The following is a 24,359-nucleotide window of genomic DNA, read 5'->3' as shown; positions in this document are numbered from 1 at the left end:
AAGAACGCAGGCTGAGCAAGCTAGGATAATCAGCCTAGTAGGCAGCACCCTCCATGGCCTCTGCATCAGCTCCTGCCTCCGGGTTCCTGCCCTGACCTCCTTCAATTATGAACAGCAATGTGAAAGTGTAAGCTGAATAAACCCTTTCCTCCACAACTTGCTTTTTGGTCACGGTGTTTCATTGTAGCAAAAGAAATCCTAACTTAGACAAACATCTGATTGAATACTAAGATAAAAATGATGATACCTCAGACTACCTACGGTGATAATATTTGTGTACGTCTTTTGAAGCTGTAATTCTCTTGTAGAATTAAATAAATAAAATTCTTTGTGTTTGCTTCTGGAGAAAGATTAAGGGGTGCTGGCTATGGAGAGAATTAGGTTATAAAAGGAGATGTCACTTTTTATCTCTTGCTGTACCTGGTTTATCTTTGTCCTTACTGCTTGTGTTTTTATATATAAATGATTCTTTTAGTAAAGAAAAAGAATTCTTGTGAGGTATCACTTTGATTATAGTTAAGACTTCCCACCCCCACCCGCCCCCCAGTGTTTGAAAGATATAATATGTTTGGAGGCAAACTTACTTCTCTTTGTTGATGATGGTTAAGTTGAAAGAAGAAGCCTTATCCTACAAGCCTGAGAGCTGCTTTAAGAGGGGAGCTGGAGGAGGTTGGGCTGACGTCACATGACTTCTCAGTTTCCCTCTGACAGATTGTCTTGGTCTCTTTGCTTCTAGAGGAGATCTGCACCCTTGTCATTGCCGAGAGTTTCCCTGAAGATGCAGGCATCTTTACCTGCTCAGCTACAAATGACTACGGCTCAGTGACCAGCACTGCACAGCTTGTTATAACCTCCGGTATGTGGGAATCAAACACACCTGGGCCCTCCTCCCTGGCTTTTGAGTAGTTTCCTAAGACAGGCATCCACTGTCCTAGGAACAGGGCCCAGCCCTCAGGAATGTTCATGACCACTCCAAGAGTTACCTTAACAATCAGGTGTCTCATCTGTAAACAAAGGGCTTTGGGGGGTGGGGGGAGGGCAACTATTGGAGGTGGAGGTGACAAACAAGGTAACTAACACTCACCAACTCATGGGGCCAATTTAAAAAAAACAAAACAAAAAACACCTTCATGCTAAGCTAAGATCCCTTGCCTCCAAATGTCACCTCTAAGTCAGAGATGTAGTCATGGTCCTCAGAAGTGCAGAGAACCTACAAAAACCTGTCCGAATGTGTCACTGCGTAAACCAGGATTTTAACTTCTGAGAGAGGAATGCAAAATAGTGAAATGCAGAGAAACAGGGGAAGATCTTAGAAAGCAAATTTCATCACCGTCGTATATTAATGTGAGCAATGAACAACTCTGATATGAAAGATAAAAGAACAGAACACAGGGACATCCAAACTCAAAAACAAATTCACCAGGGAAGACATAAAGAAGAAATAAAATAGATCTGTACTTTTATTTGTGTTTTCCCGTGAGTTTTCTGCTCTGCAGCTAGCCGTAGCTGCCTCACCTTTCAAGTGACTCTTACAGAGATTTAAAACTGAGCCCTTTGACCAAGCCTAGCACACAGTAAAACGCACAGTAGGTATCAGAGAGAGTGGGTGGCTAGTCCACTGCCTTGATGACTAGAACAGCAAGAGGTTGGGGGCTAGGTGGCAGCAGAGGCACAATCAAAACAGTCTTGGGGATTATAAAGGCCTGTTCATTAAGATAAGTAGGTAAGGGTTCACATTACTGGGAAGTGGTGGATATCAATGAACGCTCTAAGGGCAGTCACTGGAGTTACATAGCAGGCAGGGTCCCCGCATATTAATTTCCAGTTGGCTTGGAGACTGTTCCATCAAATGATCACAGCAGTCCCCAAGCAATAAGTACAAAAGCTAGACTCTGTCAGTTTGAGTGGCAAAAGCTGGAATCGAAATATTTTTTTCATGTCAGTCTCCTATATGACCAACACTATCAATAAATTTTTTGGTTTTCTGCCTACCTCAATAAGCATTTCTTGGCATACTTAGAAGGTCTGCTGGGCTCTCATAAAATGATTCAGAAAAGGGTATGACTTCAAGATATGTCCCCTCTAGAGAGAGCGACCTTTTAAAATCTGTTCTCTACTAAGTTATAATTGAGATGACATAATTTCCTATCTGACATGAAAATTTTCTAAACACTCATAAGAATTTCAAGAATTTCACTTAGATTCAGAACTTTTCTCCCCCCTAGCTTCAGAAGGGATGGCTGCATAAGCCTTTTTTAGAACTTGAGCGCTTTCAGTGAGAATGGATAGAATGTCCGATGGGATTCTTGATCTGGGGCTGAGAGGATAAAGTACTTAGGTTAACACTATTTGCAATGTCATTATTTGATGATACCATATCTTAAACTCCTAACGAACTTTGTTAAAGAATCCGTAGGAAGTTTTACTACAGGTGAGCTCAATCCAGGAATGAGGCAAGTAGCATCCAGTCTAAGCAAGGCAATTCTCCTCCATTCTTCCCTAATGACACACAAGAAACTCCCACTGGGTCTATGTCTTAGATAGGGTTTCCACTGCTATAGAGAGACACCATAACCAAGGCAACTCTTATAAATGACAGCATTTAATTGGGGCTGCCTTACTGGTTTTGACGTTCAGTCCATTATCATCATGGTGGGAAGCATGGCAGTGTCCAGGCAAGCATGGCTCTGGAGGAGCAGAGTTCTACATCTTGTTCTGAAAGCAAACAGGAGAAGACTGGCTTCCAAGCAGCTATGAGGAAGGTCTGAAAGCCCACCCCCAAAAGTGACACACTTCCTCCAACAAGGCCACACCTATTTCAGCAAAGCCATACCTCCTAATAGTGCCATTCCCTGGGCCAAGCATATTCAAACAACCACAGTCTATGAGTATGAAAAGCATTTGTTGAGCCGGGCAGTGGTGGCGCATGCCTTTAATCCCAGCACTTGGGAGGCAGAGGCAAGTGGATTTCTGAGTTCGAGGCCAGCCTGGTCTTCAAAGTAAGTTCCAGGACAGCCAGGGCTATACAGAGAAACCCTGTCTCAAAAAAAAAAAAAAAAAAAGCATTTATTGAATGGGTAGCAATTTATTATTTCCACCCTCCTTTCTTAGCCAACAACGAGAACTGTAGTTACGACTCAACAGGAGAACCCAACAGTGATCACTTCCAACACTTTCCACCTCCCCCTCCGATCCCGGAGACAGGCTCCTATGAGCTGGCATCCCAGAAACCGTCTGAAATCCAGCAGGTGAACAGCCCCAATTTAGGATTTAGCATGGCAGCTCTTCAAATGCAATTCAACTCTGCAGAGAGGGAGACCAACGGAGTCCATCCCAGCCATGGAGTCAACGGGTTGATTAATGGCAAAGCTTATGGCAATAAATCTCCTCCAACACCAAGTGCCCTGCTTTCGCCCACTAAGGAACCGCCACCACTCCTTGCCAAACCCAAACTGTGAGTATTTCTGCATGGCTTTATAATACTTTCCATATCCCAGTGCAATTTCCTCTCCGGTTAGAAAAAAGCTTTCTCCGGGACCGGATGGTGTGGTACACCTCCCCTTCTGCTGACAAGTTGTCCTTAGCTGACTGCTGAGTGAGGTCCTTCAAAACTACAAAGAATGCTTAAAATAAAGAAGGTAAAGAGTCCTCTGCTGGAAGCCGTGCCTGGTTATGGCTGTGAAAGTGTGAAGGGCACTGCCTCCCAGTTTGCGGCAGGGTGTAACTGCTCTCCAGGCAGGATGGAGAAGGGAACTCCTTGGAGTCCTCTATTAAACCAAGGGCAAACTTTTAAACTGGAGGAGTCAGTATGAAGCACAGACGTGAACAGAAGGAGGAAAGTAGAAAGGAAGAATGGGAACCCAGTTGCTAATCCTGGCCAGGAGACAGAAAGCAGAGACAGGCTTGTCAGTCAGAGGAGTGGCCATCACACCTCAGCCTCCTCAGTCTGTGGAAGTCCGTGGAACTGCACATTTCCACCATTCACGTTTTATTTCTATTATATTATTCTCTCAGGGTAATAAGTCTTGCATGAGCTGTTTCCATTGGCACTATGCAGCAAGCATTTTCACGAATGCAGCCATTACAAAGTGGGAGAGAGAGACAGGGCTAGAACTCAAAGGTTCTCTATCGTGGCAGAACAGGTCTTAATTGTTCCCTAAGGTGGGTCGGTGGAAATGTATACATTCCCTACTGGATCACATTTCCATGAGATGAAACTGCTCCATACAGGAAAGCCCCTGGGTTCCCTGTGATGTCTGATGGCTTTGACTTGGAATAGAAAGGCTTCTTCACACCTGAGTTCTTTGCTTCCTTAATAGTAAATACTTAATGTTCTTGGGTCTGGGATCAGCTGGGTCTGTTAGCAATGTTAGAGTTGCTTAGAAGCTTGAACCGGAACAACATCTAACATTTACACATTGCTGTATTGTTTGCCAAGGGATTTCATGGACCGCTGCCAGATGCAAACCAACTCAAAGAATACCTCACCAAGTGGGGAGGCAGTTTTATAAAATCAACCTGATGGCAGTCTTAAGAGTTGATTGTAGCAAACTACCCATTGCTACCCACTATTTCATTTTGCATTTTTCTGGTGCCTCCGTTTAAGGTGGAAGAGTTACTGACCAGGATTATGTATAACATTATGAAAGACCTGTGTTCTCACTGAGAAGATAAAATGAGCTTTACAAAAAGAGAGAGAGAGAGAGAGAGAGAGAGAGAGAGAGAGAGAGAGAGAGAAAAGAAAGGAAAGGAGAAGAGAAAAGAAGGAAAGATAAGAAAAGAAAAGGAAAGGAAAGAAAAGGAAAGGAAAGAAAAAGAAAAAGAAAAAGAAAAAGAAAAAGAAAAAGAAAAAGAAAAAGAAAAAGAAAAAGAAAAAGAAAAGAAAAAGAAAAGGCAAGGCATCCATAAAAAGAGATTTACAGTCTTAAAGAGTATCAGCCATAAAATGAATTGCTACTACTGACTTGCTTCATGTTTGCATTTTAATTCTGTATTTGCAGTGCCTTTACTGAAACAGAGACCACTTACGTCCTTGGGGGAAGGGCAGATGTGTTTAATGAGGAGGTCTTGACTGTGCTCTTGGTGTGGTGGAGTGTTTCTCCTCTAATGGTCCTCATAAATTGGGTATAAATCACAGGAGAGTAAACAGGAGGACTAGTTTGCCGGCATTTACACCCCTCCTTATCTCAGGCATTTCAATAGTGCTTCAACTTTCAGCTCTATGGCTGTGCTCGCCTGTATGATGGGGCCTTATCTATAAAAACAAAACAAAACACAAATAATAATTCTGTAGTTATTTAAAGGTTGAGTAGCTCAAGAACAACTTTCAAAGGTGATGACATAATTTGCTCAAATCGTATCTTCTCAGAGGCAAGCATGGAGAGAGGACCATAAAGTCATCTTAGTGACTATTTGTTTCATTCTAGCTTCATACCAAATAAGTCTATTACTGGGTCTTTTCTCTACAAACAATGCCTGTAGCATCAAATTGCAGAGACTCTGTATTTAAAAAAAAAATCTTTCAAAGGTGTAGTTGTGCCTGATATCCATATGAAATTTGTGAGTAGCAGACTCAGCAGGTATGGCAGAGAATCAAGGAATGGCCGATCATGTGTGTTCCTGAGCTTAACTCCTAAATCAACCAATCAATGCAGAAATCACAGTGTGCCATTTCCAAGCCCCATCTGTTTCCCTCCTCTTCTGTCTTCCTCTTCTTCCTTGTGGACAGAAGGTACAATCAAAATGTATACAGCCAGCAACATGAGAACTCAAAGGGGGGGGGGGTTAATGAAGAATGAAGCTTATACCCAGAAACAAGCAGGTCAGCAAATAAAAAGCTTACTTTCCAATGGAGTGCCAAAAATACACACATGGCCATAAAAGTCCATGACTGTTGATATGAAGTGATTGAAAACATTTTTCCATGTTAATTCAACAGCTCTCTTTGCTCCTATTCTTTCTCTAGTCTCTAAAACGAAAATGAAAATAGGATTAGTATTTCCCGTGTTGAAGTAAAAATGAATTCTGGTTGAATCAGTCTTTCTATGTAATTATATTTACCACTTTTGCAGTAATATAAAAATTTGTCTTTATCTCTACCCACCTTTAGATACCACATTGTTTCTGAAAAATCTTGTCTCAAGGGAGAGATATGCCCTAAAATTTCTTTCACAGCACGTATCCTAGTTGGATTTAACCATCAACTTGACATAGCTAAGATTAATTTTAGAGAGATATTGCCTGGATTAGACCAGCCTAGCAGTGTGTCTGTGAGAAATTATCTTGATTGCTAATTGATGTAGGAGGGCCTAGCCCACTGTGGGTGATACCATTCCCTGGGCAACTGGTCCTTGATGTAAAGGAAAACTAGCTAAGCATAAGCCTGAGAAGACAGCAAGTAGCTTTCCATCCTTTCTGGCTCATGTTCCTGCTTGAGATCCAGTCCTAACTTCCCTCAGTGATGAATTATGGCCTGTCAGCTAAAATAAACCTGTTCATCTCCTAACTTGTTTCTGCACATGATGTTCGTCCCAGAAACCAAATGAAACTACAACAGTAAGGTAGCCAGTATTTTAAGACTAAAGTTATGTCTTCATATTGTCGGTAACTGTTTTAAGTATAGAATTGATTTTTTGCTGTGTATACAAGAATGGTGTGTGTGAGAGAGAAATGGGGAAATAGTAACTAGTGTCAGTCCTTATCAGCAACTTAACTGTACCAGGCTTTCTATGTTTGGAAGCTCTTTATGGGTCCCCTACACTCCTACACACGCATTGAAGTACAAGTTGTTCCTTTGCCTGGAATGTTCTATGCTTGGAATGTGATAAAAAGCTGGCCTCTTCTTGCCTATCAAATCTCAACTTAATGTTATCCCCTTCCCCAGCCACCCAATCTAAAGCAGCCAGCCTCCCCTTTAATTACTACACAGTGCACAGTTGCTTCTGATAGTCATTTACTTGCTATTGCCTTTGTATTTTGATGTCCCTCTGAGAGTAGGGACCTTCACTGCCTTTACTTGGTCTTATGTAATAGATGTTCATAAATAAGAATAAAACAAAAGGAAAGCAAGAAGCGAGAGAAAGAGCTCCCAATTTTAAAGCCACCTCATTTGTTCCGCTTAATTTTTCTGTAAATATTTCCAGGACCTCTATTTTTCAAACATCACCAGTTCCAGGCTTGTTCTCCTTTATAATACATCTCTCTAACTGCTATTTTTGTCTCTTCATCTGTTAATAACTGAATGGATGTGAAAAAAATCAGCAAAAGTCCCATGTGAGGACCTGTAGAAGTCACTCACTTGGTTGAGTATTTAGCTGACATGTGTTGTGATAGAACCACAGCTTGTGTCTGCACAGACCACACCAGACCAATACAGTTCCATGCAAAAGAGGTTTATTGTGGGGGAAGGGGACAAAAGGTGGAAACGAGACAAAAGGAGGAAAGAAAGAGTGAAGATCAAGAGAATCTGCCTTTTCTTTAGGCTGTGATGTAACCGCTTGCAGGTAAAGGTGGGAAGTAAACCAGATGGATGCTGGGAATGTGAGAATGTATGGCAATTGCCATGGCAATAGATGTGCCGGTCCCTGTCACCTATGGGTGAAATCACTGCCATCTCTGGATTTGGAGGTGACCTGTAACCATAAAGCCAGTTCCTGATACCAATACCATTCACAAAGCCCTGATTTCCATCTATAACCAGCATCAAAATGGGCATGAATTCCTATGCCTGTGATCCTGGCACTAAGAAGGTAGAGGCAGGAGTATCAGAGATTCAAGGTCCTCTTCAGCTACATTGCTAGTCAAGACCAGCATGGGCTTGACCTAAACAAGAGACCTTATCTATAGATAGATAGATAGATAGATAGATAGATAGATAGATAGATAGATAGAGCTAGAGAAATGGCTCAGTGGGTAGAATCCCTGTGCAAGCCTAAGTTCAGACCTCCTGAACCCATGTAAAGTACCAACTATAATATGATCCTCTCCTGGAACCTCAGCATTAGAGCAGGGAATGGAGACAGGTGGTCCATGAAACTCGTTGGCCAGAAAGTCTAGCTAAATAATGAGCTTTGGGTTCAGTTAAAGACCCTGTCTCAGAAAGAAATATGAAAAAAAATCAAGGATAAACATCTGCTATCAACCTACACCTTTGACTTCTATATACAGAAACATGCATGTGACACATCCATACTAACACATACAACACACACACACACACACACACACACACACACACACACACACACAGTAGGGGGCATAGAATAAATACAAACTTATTTCCCACATACTAGAATCATAGTAGAAAAATTCATCCTGTTACTTAACTCCTTTCTTCATTTTTCCAGTGTTCTCATTTGATTGATGCCTTGCTTTAACCCACTGGGGAGAAAATGAGCCATCTAAAAAGAGGAGGAGACAGGTCCGGCCTCTAGCAAACACTTACAGTGTTAGTTGGCCGGGATACAGTCAAACTGCTGTTTCAAGGTGTTCCTACATGACATATTAACAGCCCATCAGATTACAGGCTCTGATGAAGGGTTGCAGGCTTCTGTGCTACTCCCTTCCTGGCCTGTTTATGTTGGACCAAAGCTCAAACTTCACTGTGTGGCTTGGGTGGCATAATTTAAAAAGCTGAACATTTTTCCATCCTTTAACCTCTCCTAGTTCGGGTTCAAGATCTCATTATATCACCCCTTGACAATAGAACAAAATTGGCTTCCCAGACTCTGCTTACCATAAGCCTTACCTGGTAGATTCAAAAGCAAAACAAAACATGACGGGTAAGGAGAGTGAAGGGAAGCAAAGCCATGTAGAGAAAAGTGTGTGCTGCAAATCGTCAGAGACCTGTAACCATCAGGCCACAGTGAAAAGATGCTTAAACGCACACGCATATACTCTAAACCCAGAACATGTTCTTTTCTGAGTATTTTGAGTGCCTACAAAATACTGGGAAATTCTGGACTCAAAGATGAAAGAGGTAAGAGCATTACCTTTGAGTGACCTATAGCCTAGTGATTGCCAGGATGATTTTGGTAAGAAAATACACACACACACACACACACACACACACACACACACACACCTTTTAACTTGATACAGAAATAACCATGAATTTGAACTCAGTGCAGTCCAAAAACACTTTTCTTCTCAGGTCAACATTTACAAGGTGAATTATTTTACCTTTGGTTTTAAAAATTCAGTATGTATCAGCTTACATTTCTACTTAAGTGACTTTTATTTCCTTCAAAGAATAGTCAAAGAGCAGTTTAGTAACAAAAAAAAATGAAAAACATAGAACCCAAGGGACCTCCAGAATAATATTAGAGGGAAAATGGAACAGAAACATTAGATGCAGAAGTAAAATCACACATACACATACACATTCACCCAACAGGATCAGGAAGGAGTGGATCAGAGATGATGAATGGCCCCAGGTAGACCAGCTGGCCATACAGCCTCTTTATAAATACCCTGTGGTGACAGCTTTACATTAATAGTGTTAGTGTTGGATCTCTTCTGAAACAACCCCTCCCTGAGGCGGGAAGCCTAATCAAGAAACTTCCTGAAGTATGAACTTTTAACTAAGAAATAACATTTGGATATGGTTTTTCCCCTAATTTTTTCATGGAAATGCTGGCTCTAATGCAATGTCACATGCCTAGCACAGGATCATACTACTCAGATCTGACAGTCTCTTGCTGACCTCAGTGTGTAAGTGCATTTCCATGAGTCTGAATCCTTATTTGGTAGCTCAGAGTCTTATTTAGTGTGTATTAAATACCCACAGGTGCCCTATCTCTGTCAGAAGCAGTACTCAGCCACCACCTCCCCAAAACCACAATATATTCAACCTCAAATATTTGGTGGTTTTCATAAAAGAACACAGGATGGTAATATTCTTCAACATTTCTATTTCATCTCGTCTAAAGATGTATATGACTTCCTTTGGTAAATACAAAGTTGAAAACATAGTACCTTCCTGATGAAGACATTTTTAATGGGGAGATAGCTAAGATAAAGCTACATAAAAATATGACAAAGAATTGGGTAAGGGAGATGGCTTAACAGTTCAGAGCACTTGTGGTTCTTACTCAGCCATTCATAACTCTAGATCCAAGGGATCTGGTCTCCTTGGGTACTACCAGGCACACTTGTGGTATATACACACATGCAAGCAAACATGCATACACATAAGATTAATTAAAAAGTCTTTTGAATTATGAGGACCAAATTAAACTATTGTGAATAATGAGTAAAGGTGAAGAATATAGATGAGGTAATTCTTATTCCCAACAAAAGAGAACATATTTGGAAGTAATAGAGACTCATATTAAATTCAGTGCACCCTTTCAGCAGCTTTGTATCAGCCAGCATTGGCATTTAGAGGGTAGAAACAGAGAATGTGTACAGTTGGCAAGCCTGGAACTATAAGGGTGTGGCTATACTGAATTTGAATATCCTTAAAGAGTGCCATTAAAAACATCACACATGGAGTGCACAGAGTCAGAGAAGACATAAAGATAAAGGGGGAAGTCTTGCAAATAGAAGAGGCTGAGATTCCAAGTTAATGAATGCTATACCAAGAACACAGCTTCTTCAAGGCAGGGTGAGATTGAAAGCCATGGAAAGGAATACGAGTGAAGATCAAAGGGAGGTGGGAGGACTAGCTAAGTTCACAATCCACAGACAAGCGTCCCCCAAGAACTTAAGTGGGAAGTTCAAGTGGAAATGAAGGTCACAGGCATACGGGAAATTGTCCAGCAGATCAAGAAGCTAGAGGGAACATTGGCATGGGTGGTGGCCAAGGGTGATGGCACAAGTCCAAGAGCTAGATAGTAAACTCATTGAGAAAAGTGAGGAACAGCCAAGGTTGTTGATGACAACAGGAAAGCGAGTGATTATAGGTGGAGCTCAGGAATTTCACAGGCGAAGCAGACATTGAGTGATGATAGCAAGTGCTTCTAAGGGTGACTGTAGGAAGCATGTAGCAGGCAGAAAATGCCTGCTCAGGGGACCCAAAGGGGCTAGTAGCCTCCCTAGTGAATGCCAGGTTTCAATAGAGACAAAGCAGGTTAGAAAAAGTCAAGACATTCCAAAGCAATAGAAGGATCTAGAAAACGGCTCTATATGATGACTCTGAGGGAAGAACAGTCAGAAAGAAGAAAGCCACGGGATGAGAATTGCACCTGGGAGGCATGTCAAGCCTAATCCTGGCATTACTGTGACTAAGACTGTCCCCAGTGAGGCACCAATGGCGTCTTAACCAATATAATTTCCATTTCCATTTTGCACCCCTATTTATTTCATTACATTTCAGCACCATGATTGATTTTTGTCATTACTGACCCTGTTCTAGCCAAATGAGACCCTGGACTGAAGTTTTATTAAACCAGCCTATTTCCTACAGTTGGCTATTTTCAGATAATTCTTTTCAACTGATGACTCCCTGATTTTTATTTCTTGAATTTCACTCCGTGTCTACAACTCCAACTACGAGAATTTATTTCTGTCTGCCGCAGACTGAAGTGTCTTAGGCTGCCGGTTATTTATTTATTTATTTTTAATTCTGTGAACATGTAAGTTGTTCATTCAAACCGATCTATCATCCGATGGTGAGAACATTAGGAACAGCCAGGCTTGTTTTAGTTACTTCGGCTTACATGTGTAAAAGCAGACAGTTGGTTTCCTCAGCGAACCTGAGAATGGCTGTTTCCTTCCTTGACTGGGCTTAGAAACACACGAACCTTGTGAACTCTGAAGTCGGTGTCACTTCTTCTTTTTAAACCATTTCCATATGTGTCAAAGAATTATAGACTCTTTCATTCGATTTGTAACAATAATACACATATTAAACTTGTTTGATGAAATATTTAGATCTCATAAAAATGGGTTGGCTGGACAGGTCCCATTTGAATTTAAGCACACATTGGCTTCATTACTCAAAAGCAAACTATAAATTATTTCCAATCAGAACTTCAGGCCTTACTGCCGGAGTATTTCAGGTTCATGCCTTCTGACCACTGTCAGGATGCATGTGGACTGAGAGGGCTTTAAAGGATGCTAATCACTAAGGATTAGCATTCACTGGACCACTGAACAAGGCCTTATCATGCTCCTACTTTACCTCTCCAGTGCTCTTCTGATCTGTTGTTATTTTATTTTCTATTTTTTATTAAATATTTTCTTTATTTTCATTTCAAATGTTATCCCCTTTCCTGGTTTCCCCTCCGGAAACCCCCTATTCCATCCTCCCTCCTCCTGCTTCTATGAGGGTGCTCCCCAAACTACCCACTTCTGCTTCCCCATCCTGGCATTTCCCTATACTGGGGCATCGAGCCTTCATAGAACCAAGGACCTTTTCTCCCAATGATGCACACAGCTACAGTAGGTAGAACCTCTGATAAGGTACTCGTAAAGCAATTGAATGTGTTAGTCAACACAATCTCCAAATGTAGTAACTACAGTGGTCTGGTCTTCAGATGCCTCACCTACAATTGCAAAGGTAGTGCTTTCCTGCCATCACCATTGAATGTGAAGACTGTGAACTGGAAAGACCACAAATATATGCTTGCCCTCTGTCTTGGTTGAAATAATCCATATGCCATGTGGTTTCAAGGATGTACAATTACACTCAAAAATGTATGTGTGTGAGAGTACCCATAAAAGGTGGCTTCATTACAAAGCAGCATAAAATACATAATACCTTTGTCTGCTATAATTTCTAAAATGGAGTTTGTAGCTCAAACTCTGAGGTAAATTCTTGCTTCATAGGACTGTGTTTTTGTGTCTGGCCCCTTCCTTCCTCAATAGCCATTGTTTTATTTTGGTTAAATAAGTAATCTCTAAGTGAACATGAAATAGCCTCACTTATTTCACCCTTATTTTTATTCTATCACAAAGCAACTTTACATAAAGAGAATTATTTGTGATAGATCGTTCTAGAATAAGAGCAAGAACTTTTACTTCCTATTTGTTCTAATCATTCTATCTTTGACAACAGGATTTTGCTTGGTTAGTATCATCAAGACTTTCTGAACAGGTGTGGTAATGCATACTTATAATCCCAGTACTCAGGAGGCTGAGGCAGGAGGATTGCCAGGGACTCAAGGCCAGCCTGGACCACATAGCAAGTTCCAGATCAGCCAAAAACTTTATGATGGCAAATAGCTGCCTTACATAAGAGAAATAATTATTTTACCGAAAAGTGGCAATGGTGGGTTTCTAAAATCTATAGGAAAGTTCTCCTTGTTGGGAATTTGACATATGTTTAGGCCATCACTCAGTCAGCTGTAGGGTGGAAGAGGAGGGGTTGCATTTCCTCTGTCTGTGTGACCTAAAGCTGCTCTCTAAGATGTCGTGCTGTTTTACACTCTTGCTGTGGCCATGATTGATTATGTCAGGACTGGATTCCAATAACAATTGGAAGAGAAATGGAAAGAAGTGCTCATTCGACTTTTGTCTAAGCTCCTAGTCATCTTAGTGAGGGCAGCTGTGAACAGCAGCTGGATTGACACCAGAGCTCTGCCCGGTGTTACATGGAGAGCAAGTGACGAACTTTTGCTTGAGATTCTCAGGCTCTCTTCTAGTGTCTTCTGCACCAAAATGGGAGAAAACACAGGTCAGCGACTACCCAGATCTACACCCAGATACAGCTCAGTCCCACGCATGAGCTAGATCTGGGTAGAGAGAGGGAATGTGACATTTCTATGACAGCCAAGAGGACTTGTTGAGCTGGGTGGGGTGTGTCTGAAAGAGGCCATCCTACAAGGCAGAGCTGAGGGGTAAGGCTGAGAGGTCTGGAGACTGGCTGGAGTTCCATGCCATGTCCTAAAAAGTCAGCAAAACTTACTGTAACACTTTGAATGCCTGTGATTGATACAATTTGAGTCCATCTTTCTTCCATGTCTTTTAGAAGACTAAATTACCCTGCATGTTCTAGAATCAGTGTAAAATAACCACACACCTCTTCCTAACTGAATCCTATTTGGTTATAAGCAATTTATCAAATAGAAATCCTGGATCAACCAACCCATTCTCCCTCCTGGTGTCAAATCTTTCCCACAAGCTATGTTTATATAAAATTTACAAATGTCAATATTTCTCCTGCTTCCGAATAAGAAGTGTGTGTGTGTCTGAGCTCCTCTGACCTTGACAATATACTTCACTGCACCATTTAAAGCCTGAGAGTACAGCATTCTATGATGCTTACAAAAAGTAGAAAGCCATTATGTACAGTGTCAGGACAAGAGTCCCCACCTCACCGGTCACTCTGTCCTAATATGTAGACATTTCCCTGCCCCCTCCCCTAGAAGTTCACTGTCTCTACCCATAATAACATCAGCATTTCTCACACTGTTATGATAAAGCACAGAATGGCATAAATGATAGAAACTTGACTTTGGACACTTTATCTAAGTACAATTGATCCAGTATTAGTAATTGAAATGTTGGGTACGGTACTCTTTTGTCCGGTCCTGGCATGGTCTGCTTTTCCACACTGAACTGTCTCTGTCTTTGTGTTACTGGGACCACAGATGCACTCTCCAGCATCTCTTTAAACATCATTGTCCTCATGACATTTTCATGTACAAGTGCTGTCTGTCCCTTGAGTGTAGGAAATGCTCATTGGTTGTCTGTCACTCCCTGGGACTTTCCCTTATCATCATCCTGGGACTGCAGCTCGATTTTTCCTCTTCTCATTCCCAGACACAATTCTGTAACTGCATTTTCTTCTCTCCTTTGCTAAAAATCATGCCCTCGGCTCTCAAAGAAAGGGTCCAGAGCAGATTGACTTTCCACCCTAACTCATATGAAAATGTCTCCCCCACTCCCACCCCCACCCCCCACCCCCGTCCTGAATTGACAGCTTAGCTGCGTTGAGAATTACTGGTTTTCTCTAAAAACATGTTGGGATAATTCCTTATAATTCCACTATCTAGTGTCAGTATGTCGGGTCATACCCATCTAGTATCTGGATTTTGCTATATGAACTTTTAATTTCTTCCTTTCTGGAAGCATGTGACCTCATCCTGTCTTCTGTCTGTAGTGAGGACAGGATGCAGGCTCTCTGATATGCTCTGGACTCTTGTACATCCCTAGGTCCCCTTCCACTGCTTACCTTAACACCCCCTTGGCCAGCCTGGATTTGAGGTGATTCTATAGGCCAGACAGGCTTCCAGTAATCTATCCTTCTGCCTCAAATTCAGTCCTGTGTGTCACCAGAGCTCTTCTCTTTAAATAGTATTTTTTTTCTAATATCTCTATTTGAAACTTAGGAATGCTAACAGTGGTGGTGCATGCCTTTAATTCCAGCACTCAGGAAACAGAGGCAGGTAGATCTCTGTGAGTTTGAGATGACTCAGGTCTACAGAGTGAGTTCTTGGACATCTAGATCACACACACACACACACACACACACACAAAACAAACAAACAAACAAAAAACCCTGTCTCAAAAAACGAACAAACAAAAACCAAACCAAACCAAAAACCTCTTAAAGGGTGGTGAAGAATTAGCTCAGTAAGTAATGTGCTTGCTACATGAGCTGAAAGATCTGAGCTCAGTCCCCAAAACCTACATGAAAAAGCCAGGAAGAGGCAGATCCTGAAGCCGGCCAGGCCAATTCAGTCATACCGTGCCCCCCCCCCCAATCAGTCTCCCTCCCTCCCTCCCCCTCCCTTGTTTTTCTCTCTTGCACATTCAGTCTCCCTATACCTCCTCTCTTCCTTCTCTTCCTCCCCCTCCCTTTCCCTCTTTCTAGCTCTTGCATTCGGTCTCCCTTTACCTTCTTTTCCTCTTCGTCCACCTTTCTCTCCCTCCCTCTCCCCCATCTTTCCCCTCTCTTTCTAATTCTATCTACCTCTACCTCCTCTCTTCCTCTTCCTCTTTCTCTCTCTCCCCATCTCTCCTCTTTTTGTTTAATTTTTTCCTTATTTATTTGTATATGTCTATGTTTGGAGATGCTCTAGAGCCATTGGTACGCACATGATGCTCAGAGGACTTCTGGAAGTCTGTTTTCTCCTAACACCAGGTCCTGGGGATTAAACTCAGGTTGGGCAGGCTTGGCAGTCACCATGCTTACCCTCCAAGTCATTCCACCAGCCCGTCCCTGTTTTCGTGTATCTGATTTTTGGTGCACTTCCTGTGACTTTCTTTGCTCTCATCTTCTAGTCCTCCTGCTGAGTTGAAGTCATGTTTTCAGATTCAAGGCTCACAAGTCTTCCTTCTTGTTCTGTTTTTTATGGCAGCCTGATGTGCTTCATATCTGCAGTGTAGGGAGCCTTTTAATCTCCTTACAGATAACAATCACTCCCTTTGGTTTTGTTTTCTTTTGTAAGGAGAAAAGCTATTGTGCTGTGGCCCTTTCTTTCCCCTTTCCACCCTTTCCCTTTATTGTCTCCATCCTTTAAAGCTCCTTTATGTCTGTGTTTATTTAAACTACATTTCATGCCCAAAGCTTTCCAGAATCATTTGATGACCTTTGACACTGAAATCCAGACTGCAGCTATATGCTGCATTGGAATTTGTGAACTGCTACTCTGTACACTAGGAAAGACAGGGGCCTTGGCAGAGTGCTTTTGGAAGCTACTCAATAGAAATGGTTGGCCTTCAGCTTTTAGCATGAAAATTAGACACACACCTCTGTAATTCTTTCCTTTCTTTCTTTTCTGTTTTTCTTCCTAAGACAGAGCCTCTTGTGTCAAAGGCTAGTCTCAGACTTCCTGTGTAGCTAAGGATAATCTAGAACTTCTAATTGTTATGGATTTACCACCCAGGGCTGTGATTTCAGCCATGCACTACCACACCCAGTTTATGTGATGCTGGGTATCCAACCCAAGGCTTTGTACACTGTAGCAAGCATTCTATCAACTGAGTAACATCCCTACACTGCTGTGCCCAGCATTTCTGGGCTTGAAGTTGTTCTGGGTGTGCAGCTAGCTCCATGATGTGAGCTTGCTCTCTCCTCAGGTGGCAAAGGAGGGGCTGCTGGCTAGCTGTGAGGCGTAGAGAATAGAGCTGGTTCTCCAAACTGTCAGCCTGCCCTTTGGGCTCAAACCCATCCTTTTCCTCCTTGTTGGGAGGGACCCAGCAATCAAGGTTTCCCTTGCTCAAATTAGTATCAAGGTTCACCTCATCCTTAGGGCACTCCAGATCTCTCTCCTTCAAAGTCAGTGTGGGTCCATCCACTCACTCTTGATTCCAGGGAGCATACAGGCTCTCCTTTACTCTCCTTCTTTTAGGTATTAAAGGAGGAACAAAAATAAACACAGCCATGCAATGCACCATTCAGATACGTGTCAGTTTATGAACTTGGAACTTGTTTTTAAACAAGATTCTTTCCAGCCAAAGACAGCAGTGTAGGACAGAGACAGACTCCTGCCACCCTGATAGGTGACCTTGAATAAGCTGCTCGATGCCCCCAGATATGGTATCTTTGTCAGTAGCATGGAGTCATGACAATGCCAACTTCACAGGATTGTGGTCACATGAAAAAAAATGTCCATCACAGGACATGCCGCAGGGCCAGACAATGTTTTTGTTATTATAAGAATGTTAACAATGAGTCCTTTGTTGCTTGGGCATATGTCAAGTTTCTGGGTAGATGACTTAGAATCCTTGCAAAAAGCTACCAGGGAGTCCTTCCATGTTGTATTTATTTATTTTTCTCCCACTACCTTAAAATGAGGAGGGAACAAAGTGTATAGAAAACCCATTGACCAACTAGGACAAATGTCTGCTTCTAGTTCAACTTACCCTGGAGGTCCTGGGAATTATACGGATACATAGGGACACTAGTAAATAGACCATCAGAAAGAGGGACACGGCTGGCGAGTTAGAAAGGTTGACAGACTGCACTTTCCTGTACAAGTTTAAATATGAAGTCATGCAGAAAACAGCTAACAAGTTACCAGGAGGAGCGTTTTGTGAGCATGTTGCACTCCGGTGGCTAAAGTCAGAACATAAATCCTTGTCACCCTTGCTCTTGAAAGGCCGGGGCTTTCCAAACCTAGGCATTATTAGGATGATTCTGCCAATTTTGCTGCATCTCATGCTGGGACAAAGCAGTATGCAAGCTAACATAGACCTGCTTATATCGTCCAAATCACTGTGTTAGAGAAATCCTTCCACCATGTTGTGCCGACAGAGAGAAGGCTCAGCGAGTAAAAGGCTTACCTACTAAGCCTGTTTGTGGCCTGAGTTCGATTCCTGGAGCCCATATGACAAGGAAGGACAAAACTAATTCTCTATAGTTGTTTTGTGATTTCCATAAGCACTCTTTGGCATACATGAGCACGGAAACACACACACACACACACACACACACACACACACACACACATGCACACCCCACAAGCAAAAGAAGAAAAAAAAAATCTTAGGAAAGCTGAGTATGGTGTTTCATGCCTATAATTCCAGCACTAGAGAAGCTAAAGAAGGTATATTGTCATAAGGGTCAGGCCAACCTGGGCTACAGAGTGAGAGACAGTTCTAAAAACAAAAATCAAAAACAGAACTTAAGAAACTTTCTCTTATAGTTATCTTCAAATTCCCACTCTCTCTTTTCCTCACATATATCCAGGTAATCCATTGGTTTTATATTTACTTAGAAATAGTGGGGGTCTTTTTCCCCATAGTGCAAGGCATGGAACCCAAGGCAAGCACTGAGCCGTATCCCAAAATCTAAAAATTAAATTTGAAAGGTGACCCAAAAATGACTTGAATTATTATAACAGGATAAATTGAATGTGTATTATTTGAGGCAAGTTTACCTCAACCAGAGCTACCATGAACGATGAAGTCTGGTTATTATTTATGTATTTATGTGTTTATGTATTTATTTATTTATTAACAAATCATTCCTCCACTTTTACTTGTCTCCATGTCCAATAACATCACTGGCAGCAGAAACTGCAGGGTTCGTGGGAGTTGGTTTTGAGGAGTAAAAGGAACAGGATGTTCTGTACGGCCAGGGAGTGTGAGCATCTGACTTAGCAGAGCTGGGAAGAGCATGGGTGGTTCAAGATACTCTCAGACATTAAAATGGCATGTGTCTATCACCCTTTCCCTTCACTCTTTGCCTTCATCTCCTTACTGAAGCTTGGGCTTCCCGGGGCAAATGAACAGCTTAGACTGACCTAAACTACGTTTCAGCTAAACAATAAAACATCATGAAAGCAAGCTAGGCTTGGTGATGCATACTTGTAAACCCAGTACTTAGGGGGTTGAGGCAGGGAATTATCCAATTATTATCCAATTATTATTGGAAGTCAGCCTGGGCTACATAGCAAAACTCTATCAATGAAGTAAACAAACAAACAAACAAACAGGCAAAAAGATTGCTGTTAGTTTCAGGCTAGCCTGACCTAAAGAGCAAGATACTGTCTCAAAAAAAAAGAAAAAGTAGATTTATAATACTTAGGTATAAAATAGTAAAAGTATATACAGTTTTCTTTTAATTTTATGTATATGGATATCTATACACTACCTATGTGCCTGATTCCCTCAGAAACAAGAAAAGGGCATCAGACTCCTGAAACAGGAGCTATGGGAGATTATAAGCTATTGTGGAGGTGATGGGATCAAATCCAGGTCCTCTGGAAGAGCAACCAGTGCTCTTAACCACTGAGCAATCTCACCAGCCCCAAGAGCATATTCTTTTTTTTTTTTTTTAATTCTTAAAATAGTATAGGTTTATTGACAAACATTAATAATCAACTTAATTTTTACTTTTTCACAGCATTATACATCCATAAATGCATGAATCTTTATGGGGACAATTCAGGGGATTCTCAAATAGCATAAAATATGTATACACTATACAGGAAAGACCAATAGCATATTCTTAATTTATGATTTCACACACAGTCAGACAAAAGTCCTACTAACCATTTGACTAACCTATCTTTTCCTGAAATTTTGAGAAAAGTTTAGAAAAAACCACCACTGTGGTGAGGACCATGTAGTCTTTCTTGTTAATTATAAAATACTAGCTTGACTTAGGTAGGCATTAGCAGTCAAAGGAAAGGAGCATGTTGTGAACAGTGATGTCAATAAAACTATGAAACATAATGACCTAAGATATTGTTCCACACTTGTAAAATCATGTGCTTTGGAGATGTTTTACAAGCATGTACCTCAGAAGCTTGGGAGATGGATCGGTGGTTATGAAAACTGGCTGCTCTTCCAGAGAACCCACATTCTATTCCTCGTACTCCCATGATGGCTCATACTGTCTGTAACTTCAGTTCCAGGATCTGACTGCCTCTTCTTGCCTCTCCAGACACCAGGAATACAAAGAACAGACATCAAAATAGGCAAAACTCCCATACACACAAAATAACAGAATAATGACAGAGTTCATCAGAAGTCGGCAGCATCCACAGTGTCTTAGCCATAATCTCTTCACTGCCCTAACTGATTTCCCTTTCAGAAGTTTGGGGTGGGGGTGGGGTGTGGTGGAAGAATAGTGCAGTTTGCAATTCCAAAGGGTTGCCTGTTCTCTCCTTTTGGGTCTGAATGTATTTCGGTTTGGAGCTTTGTCAAAGCTCACGGCTGCCATTCTCTCCTACTGTTCATGGTGTCACTGGCCTGTGCCATGGACCAGCATCTGTGGATGTTTTTAAATGTCAGCTTCCAAGAGGGGGAAATTCTATAAAAACAAATGAGCTTGCCAGAAAACCAATAGCATTACGAAACAAAAGCCAAAGCCGTCCTTTCAAGAACCAAATTAAAAAGAAGAGTCATCGGGGAAAGCAGACAGGAGAGCAAGGAACGTTCTAGTCAAACAACAAGGATTGAAATGTTCTGGTGTCTGTCTCTAGCATGATAACGGGATGTTTCTTGGAAGCCGAGATAATTTCCTTAAACTTCAAAGAGCTGAAGAGCTCTTGCAGTCTGTCATGTAGGCCCGCTGCCCCTAAACTTCATCTTTCTTCTACATAATTAGCATGACTACTGAGTGAGTGAGTTCAAAAAGCCAGGGTCAAGGCAGCTATGCCGTTTTCTCTCTTACACACTGCCCCTGGCCCAGTTACCACCCTCCGTCCTCTGACCAGTCTCCTCCTCGGGGCTCAGGCACTCTTTATGAGCTCCACTTCATGTGTGCCTCCCAGTATTTCCACCCAGGATGCTGCAGGGAAGAAAGGATGGTGAGCTGCCCCATGGCCACAGGGGACTGAGTCCATGCAACCCTTGGGTGCTTTACTCAGAGTGGCATGGTTGCCTCATGCAACCTCCTTGTGATCCCCTGACTGCTGGCTTGGGGCATTGAGCATGGTTTGACTGCTTTGTAAATGGTCATCGAGTAGTGTTATTTTGGGGATAATGATGAGCAAAGCCTGTGATTGTTTGGTTCAAGTATGGTTGCCGTTTTCCCCCATATGGTTTCAATGTATGATCGGCTGAATGGGATAATAACCCTGCAGGTACCTAGGTCTGACACCATCTAGAGAAAATCACTTTCCTGTGGGGATAAGAGGTGGGGAGGAGAGACAGAGACAGAGAGAGAGAAGGCCTCCCTCTCACCATACTCCAATGAACCACCTTACCATAATACATTGACAACACACAGAATTTGTGTGATTCCTCTGCTTTCTGCCACTCTGTCGTCTTCTTCTTCTAAGCATCGTGTTTCTACTGGGCTCTACTTGAACCATGGTACTCCAGATAAAGTCTGGTTCTTCTGTAGCCCAGGCTAGTCCCAAACTCACAATCTTCTTCCTCAGCCTCCTGAGTGTGGTGATCTCAGATGTTCGACCCTATGGTCTTCCCCTGTGCATACTTAAAACTCCTTTTCTATAGTTGCAAAACTCTTCCTTTCCATCCTCTAGAACTCGCTGGTCTCCTGTAGCCTGTATAGTCAGCAGTCCTGTTGGGGAAGAACTTTCTCCAGGCCATTCTCAGGGATCAGTAGGCTAGCAGCAGCTATTCTCAACTTTGGGTTTGGCCCCTAACTGCTATTTCAGATGTGTCATGTAGAAATGCAGGAAACAACTGGCTCCATTTCGACTCAGACTCTCTCTTCCTGTCATCTGCTGTCTCCCATGTTTATAATCCACGTATAAGATAAGAGCTGCTTCTAGGAATAGCTGGCATTCTGCTGGTTAGCCCAATGTCTATCACAGAGAAGTAATGGAGTAAGACCAGGGCGTTCTCCCCTAATGTGGAACGAACCCTGCTATAGGGTGTCTACTCTGTAGACAATTTGACTCCTTTGCTTTGATTATTCCATTTGTTTTATGAGCACATGATTCAAATGATAGCTCAATTGTGAGATGTGTATGTATGTAGTAAGTATCACATAGGGTGTATATATATTGTCAGCCTAGGCTTCCTCTGGTAGCTGAAAGATGTCAGGGTGCTTTGAGAGTTTCTTGGTCTTACTTGAGTGATTATAAAGTGACTACAACTGCTCAAACATCACATGTCCCAAGCACTGTTCAAATCCAGGAGGATGAGGGCAGACACAACCGATCTTGTAAGGTTCTGTTCATTTTAAGCATATAGCCCCTCCCTCACCTGTCATTAACCATATCATTGTGTCTCAGGACAAGTTTTAGTTCTGAGAAAGGTTGGGGAAGTTGGTCTCTGGCAAAGCAGAATGAAATCACCACGACTAGCAGCGACCAGTCATAACTCATTCCTGGACTTGCAAAAGATCTTTTGTCTTATTTTATCTGCTAAAAATCAGGATTAAACTTGGGTGGAGCCAGGTCACTGTGAGAGAGCTGACAAACAGTGGAACGGCATCTGCCACAACATGTTTAAAAACATCCAGAGAGACTGGCCTCAAGTGAGCACTTCCAAATTACATGTGACCTCAGTGTCAAAAATGTGCTGACAAGTGAGATTGAGAGACGGGGAGAGAGAGAACCAGAGGACTGGGGGAAAGGGCAGTGGGGGAGGGGTGCTTATAATACGACCCATCCACTAGTCAAAGACAGGAAATAAGACTCATAACCCACTCCACGTTTGTCCTAAATGCTCACGCTTTACCAGGCAGCCTCCAGGAGTTGTGATGGCTGGCTTTAACTGTCAGTTTTAGATGACCTAAAATCACCTGGGGAAAAAAAGCCACAATGAAGGATTGTCTACACTGGATCTGCCTATGGGCATGTCTGGGAGAGATTTGTAGTAATTAAGTTAATTGATGTTCGAAGAGCCAGCCCACTGTGGGTGGTGCCATTCTCTTGGTGCGGATGGGGTGGGGATTATGGGGTCCTGTGAGAGACTGGAGAAGTCCAGCTGAACACAAGCAAGTGAACACATTATGCATTCATGTCTCTCTGCTCTTGCCCATGGGCGAGATGTGATAAGCTTTTAGGTGTCCCTACATGATTTCCCCACAATGATAGGCTGTAACCTGGAATAATAGACCCTTTCTTCCCTGAGTTGCTTTTTACAAGGGCATGTTATCACAGTCCCAGAAGCAACGCTAGGACAGTGCCATGGATAACACAAATGGCATATGCAAGCTGATGGGTGCCTTCGCTAGATAACACTGTGCATAAGAACTGGAATGTCAGTTTTTGTTCAGTCTCTTTAACAAATGAAGACTCCATCTGACCCACAAAATCAACAGGGCTTCAGCAGTGAGGATGCACCTCACAAAACAGGATGCAACGGAGGCCGGAAAACCAAAGGCTTGGCTCTCTGACACAACTCAGACTCTCTTCCTCGGACATATATTTGGAACATACTTTCTTCTTTTTTAAGTAAAGTTATATACAAGTTGCAATATTTTTTGAGTGCCAGATGGAGAAGACATCTGGAGAGTGAAGAGGCAAGGAAAACATGCTCTACAGATGAAGCACGTCGGAAGGAAATGTGGCCACATTAGTAATAAAAAACGGAAAATGTTTCCACAGTATACAGTGTATCAGCCTCTTAATGAGAGACACAAACAGCAGGTGCCAGTGGCTTTACACAAGACAATATTCTTGTCAAGTTGTATTGAGATGGAAAGGGAGGGAGGGGGAGGGAAGAAGGGAGAGAGGGAAGAAAGGAGGGAGGGAGAAAATGTACCACTTTTTCTTCTTCTATGGTCTCCTTTGTTGTGTTCCTCATAGAGATTTGAGTTGTTTCCACCTTGTCAATCCTTGACTGTATGCTTACCTTTAAGAGGTTCTTTATAGTGTATGGTTATCCTGTATTCATCACATTAAGATGGAGTAAAAGAAAGTCGGCATGTCTTAGGAGGCTGGGGGGCTGGACCAGTAGCACAGATAATGTAGTCGTGGTGATGTACAGTCCGAAACCTAGTTCTCAGGAGGTGAGAGCAGGAGGGTCATATGTTCTAAACAATTGCAGAGAAGTTAAGGCCAGCCTGAGCTACTTAAGACTTTGTCTCCAAAAAAAAA

At 42.2% G+C, this 24,359-nt stretch overlaps 1 protein-coding gene across 2 annotated transcripts in view; it reads left to right on the top strand.

Moving 5' to 3' along the window:
* Palld (palladin, cytoskeletal associated protein) overlaps positions 1-24,359 on the top strand; it is a 384,747-nt gene that overhangs the window by 209,490 nt on the left and 150,898 nt on the right. For both annotated transcript variants that reach the window (XM_021170928.2, XM_021170930.2), the window contains 2 exons: positions 737-856; positions 3,112-3,454. In XM_021170928.2, the coding sequence (XP_021026587.1) occupies positions 737-856; positions 3,112-3,454 (463 nt within the window). The remainder of the gene's footprint in view (positions 1-736; positions 857-3,111; positions 3,455-24,359) is intronic.

Source organism: Mus caroli, chromosome 8 (genome assembly GCF_900094665.2).
Source record: "Mus caroli chromosome 8, CAROLI_EIJ_v1.1, whole genome shotgun sequence".
Taxonomy (NCBI): domain Eukaryota; kingdom Metazoa; phylum Chordata; class Mammalia; order Rodentia; family Muridae; genus Mus; species Mus caroli.
The sequence above is the reverse complement of the archived record's forward strand: the minus strand, read 5'-3'. Positions and strand labels throughout refer to the sequence as shown.